The following is a 4,322-nucleotide window of genomic DNA, read 5'->3' on the forward strand; positions in this document are numbered from 1 at the left end:
CTGCATCTTAATCAGAGGCAGGGACTGTTGTCAGAGAGAGAGAGAGAGAGAGAGAGAGAGAGAGAGAGAGTGTGAGTGAGAGAGAGAAAAAGCAAGAGTGAGAGAGAGAGAGTGAGAGAGAGAGATAGATAGATAGATAGATAGATAGATAGAGAGTGAGCCAAGGGGGCAGGTGTGGTGTGATTATACACAGCAGATCACAGTAAAAGAAGAAAAGCAGACACTAGTCAAACCAACTCACTTCTCCCTCCCTGTAGGTGTTCAGAATGATGTAGGAGTCGCCACTGTAGAAACTGCCATAATTGTCTTGGTTCCATGGAACAACCTGTAAGCACGTGGATAGAACACCACCAGCTGATGATGTTGTGCTACTTTGTGGTTTACGGCTATATACCTGGGACATATTCACATGTTCTTTCGTTATGATTAAGAAGGTTCGTTAAGGCGAAATCCATGTTCGTTTCACCCCTAAAACATCGACACAAGAGGCGCGTACTCCATGATTGGTCGTACGAACGCCTTCTGTACGGTCGTCCGGCCGGCGGGGGTGAGGATGTGGGCGGCTCTGTTTAGGATCCCAAGGCGTTGGCGTGCACGGGTGGCTACGGAGCGTAGGTGAGCGCTAAGGGTCAACTTGGCATCCACCTTCACACCGAGGAGGGTGATGCTGGTTGTCTCGGGTACCAGTGTGCCACCAAACAGGAGTGTGTGTGTGTGGGGCGGGGTCTAAGCTGGCGGCGCATCTGAGGCCGAGGGTGGCTGTCATGGCCTGGCATCTGGTTGGTTTAAGAACCACTTTCCATGTACGTCCCCACTCGACGAAAATCCCTTTTTATTGATGCTTTCCTTGAGCCGAAAAGATTAATTTTGTCGAGTCTGTTTGCGCTTGCCATTTCATCTCCCATCTCTGCATTTGTCACCAAATGGGTACTCCGATCCCATCAGTCACATTTAGTTGCTTGGGCATGCCGAGCTGCGTTGGAAAGATATCCAGGAACGGAAACCCTAAGCCAGGCTAGAATCAACCTAGGAATGGGCTGGAGGTTGCTAATGCAGTCCCGCATACAGCCACAGTTGTTTGTCAGTGGGTTGCCGATTGTGCAGGATATTGCAGATGGCCTATTCCAAGGTTCAAAATTCAATGGAGTAAGCAAGAAAGCGGTTGGAGGCTGTTACAGACTGCAATCACTTTGTTACGATTCCACCGTAGCTGCGTATTTCTCCCGCTGCGTATTATCTTGCTGCCTGCATTGCGCTTGTCTACGGTATTTTCCATCATGGCTGCTTGCCCTTACTTCCTTACCTTGGACAAGCTCAGCTCATTCTTATTCTAGCCTTCGCCAAGATAGCTTTTAAACTAACTACTCATCGTGTTGCTTGTTGTGTGCTACAAGCATGAAAGAGTAAGTTACAACAGATGCCACCTCCTTAAGTTGATTGAGTGGCACAAGACGGATGGCAGGTGACTTAAAAAGAAAGAAAGAAGGACTATCCTAGGCATAAGACAAACTCTGTGTACTAGTACCTGATGTCATGTCCAATACATCCGCATTCATGCTGTGACTATCATCATCTCCCCATAGAAGTAACTTAGGTCCATACAATTTTTACAAAGTTAGTTCCTGCTGGACAAATGACTCGCTGCTTCACTGCCTGGGAAGTGGGGATACTAAAGTGTAGTAGAGCCACGGTCTTGTACTACTACAGGATTGTACCACACCTGTGACCTAGGCTATCAACAACGGTGTGACTAGTTCACACCAAGGGCTGTGCAGTGCCCTGGTGCCTACTGTATACAGGCTGGTCTTCAGAGAAAACACCCATCAGGCTTACAGTGAGAGATGCAAAGAGCAACACCAAAATCCTCCATATGTCACGTGCCAGCTGGTGCCAAAACAGGATCATCCCATTGTCAAAATTGCATTTTAGCTCTAACATCACAGTACAGTGTACTGTTCACAGATCGAGTGCAGTACCGTGACAGTGTACAACACTCCAGCAAATAGGAGACTGGGTGTATAGCGTAACTGTTTGAAGACAGCGTGAGAGGTCTTACATCTGGCGACTTGCCATTTCACGCTATCGTTTCAGCGCGAGCTATCTCAGCGCCATCACTTGGCAATTTCCTTGCAAATCTATTTCAACTATTTGCAAAGGTATTTTATATCACCCCTAAAATGATGTCTCGAAGACAAAATGGCTGAGCCTGTCGGTTTTCCGAGTACAGAATAATCTCAACATCTTTTCAAAAACTGTATGTCACTGCCGGAGATTGCTTGTACATGTGTACATGTCGATCTATATTAATTTTAGTTTTATGCTATAATAATAGAGATTTTGATTGAGGTAGACTTATTAGCGTACTTAGCACAAAAATGAGTAAATCCGATGCCTGAGGCCTTTTGCCATTGCTCTTCAATTCTGAAGAGTAATGGTTGGAAACAAGCATCATCGATTTTCTCAGTCGCTTTGTGCTTTGTGTGCTGATAGTATGTTTTGCTTTACAAGAAATCACTGCTCACTAGACATGGGATGAGCACAGAGATGAGATACGCGTGCAAGGGGGATAAAAACATATCATGCACATCATTACAGTCATGCACTTAGTGCCGAGATACTCAGTGCGGAGATATTAATTTTGATACTAAGATCTCAGGCACGTATCTGCTGGCGGCAAAATGAACAGCGCTGCAGGTTTTGGCAAGGTTATTCATGGTGTTAAAGGCGTGTTAAAGCCTCCGCGCCCACGTGACTGGCGCTGGAAATGATGGTGCTGGAAATGATGGTGCTGAGATTGCATGGAATCTTTTGGGAGTGGTTCATTACTTGAGGGCGGTTTTCACTCATTAGGAAAGGTTTGGCAGGTCATACTTTCCCCTGTGACATCATTTCAAGATGCTCTTGGTCTACTGTGCTCATTTTTCACAAACGGATGATGACGTTGTATGATGCCACACTGCATTGTACCAGGCACTTGAATGTACGTCATGTAGTACTACTAGCTGCAAAGTGCAGTGCTTGAAAGTAATAGTACATGTACTCGGTCTCCAGCACTAATGCATGGGGAGATGCAGTTTGGAGGAGCAGTGCAAGCCTCTGCATCTATGTTACCATACATGGTAAGAATGTGACAGCTGCATGTTCTATTATAAAGTGTGTGTGTGTGTGTGTGTGTGTGCGTGTGTATGTGTGTGTGCGCGCGCGTGCGTGTGTGTGTGCGTGATTGTGTGTATACATGGTACAATGCATGGGGGTATAGCCGTCACGAAGCGTTTCTTCCCCGTGACGGTTCGTACCTTGAATTTCTCAATGCGCCATATCTGCTGCCCGACATCCTTGCCAGCACCTTGCCAAGCTTGCTCGGTCTCAGCAGAAGCCTTTTTCACCTGCGAAACAAACAGAAGCGAAAGGGAAGGTCCTTACCTTGCGAACATCCTTCAACACTGAGCAAGACCGGAGCGGCTGAGCACGGATCCGAACGAGCACTTACATTCCTTTCCAAATCAGTGCCGACTATTGACAGGTTACTCTGCTGCCAGGTATAATCCTTGCCTTTCAGCATGATTAGCGGAGAGCGGCGGGGTAGTATCTCCCGATACACGCGGGTGACGGCGAGTGCTTTGCCTTTTCCACGTTGTCTTCCTTTGGCCTGCAAACAGCGGGAGCAAGATAGTTACTTGTAGTTGTTGGTTGTTTCGTTCGGCTTCAACTCACTGATACAAGACGTTCCTTCGTTGCCTTCTACGTATCTGGCCCTGTACTGTCCTGGCCCGCCGCAGAGTAGAGTCCACGACCACGGCCATGGTCTTGTAGAAAATTAATGTTGTAGCACCGACTGGCTTCCACAGGAAAGGAAAGAGGAGCTGTCTGTGCAGTGTTGGCAGTGACGACTATCATTCTGTGCTAGATAGATCTACGCTCTTACTAGTGTTAGTGTTACATCTACGCTGTTACTTTGTGTTAGTGTTGGCTGTGTCCAGCTGAGCAGGACTGGCCAGGCGCTCGCGTTGCAGCTTGTGGAGCAAGGCACACTGCCGAAATTTACAGTCCGGTTCGGCAGTCGGCTCATATCCCATTTCCCGTGTATGGCGCCGGGCCGTGTAGACCTACCATCAAGAGTACATCTTGCTACCATGCATAGCGTAGCTGATCACGGATGTAAAGAACGCGAACGTCGGAAACATAAAAGCAGCAGCATGTCATAATATCCGTTGGCGCTCTGCTAATCATCGAGGCGGCCCCTTTTTGTGTATCTACCATGTGTAGATCTACAACGCATTGATCACAACAGAAGGAGGCGATGATTCTGATTGTTCTCCTAC

The 4,322-nt window shown here is 47.4% G+C and overlaps 1 protein-coding gene across 1 annotated transcript in view; it reads right to left on the reverse strand.

The window, feature by feature from the left end:
• The window catches only part of LOC135808874 (gelsolin-like protein 2), a 14,294-nt gene extending 10,394 nt beyond the window's left edge, over positions 1–3,900 (reverse strand). Inside the window, exons 1-4 of the mRNA XM_065322116.1 lie at positions 3,715–3,900; positions 3,491–3,649; positions 3,297–3,386; positions 242–325 (exon numbers count right to left, since the gene is read on the reverse strand). Of these exons, the coding sequence (XP_065178188.1) occupies positions 242–325; positions 3,297–3,386; positions 3,491–3,562 (246 nt within the window). The 5' untranslated portion in view covers positions 3,563–3,649; positions 3,715–3,900. The remainder of the gene's footprint in view (positions 1–241; positions 326–3,296; positions 3,387–3,490; positions 3,650–3,714) is intronic.
• Positions 3,901–4,322: the final 422 nt, after the last annotated feature.

The sequence above is a fragment of the Sycon ciliatum genome, chromosome 2, assembly GCF_964019385.1.
Source record: "Sycon ciliatum chromosome 2, ocSycCili1.1, whole genome shotgun sequence".
NCBI classification, from domain to species: Eukaryota; Metazoa; Porifera; class Calcarea; order Leucosolenida; family Sycettidae; genus Sycon; species Sycon ciliatum.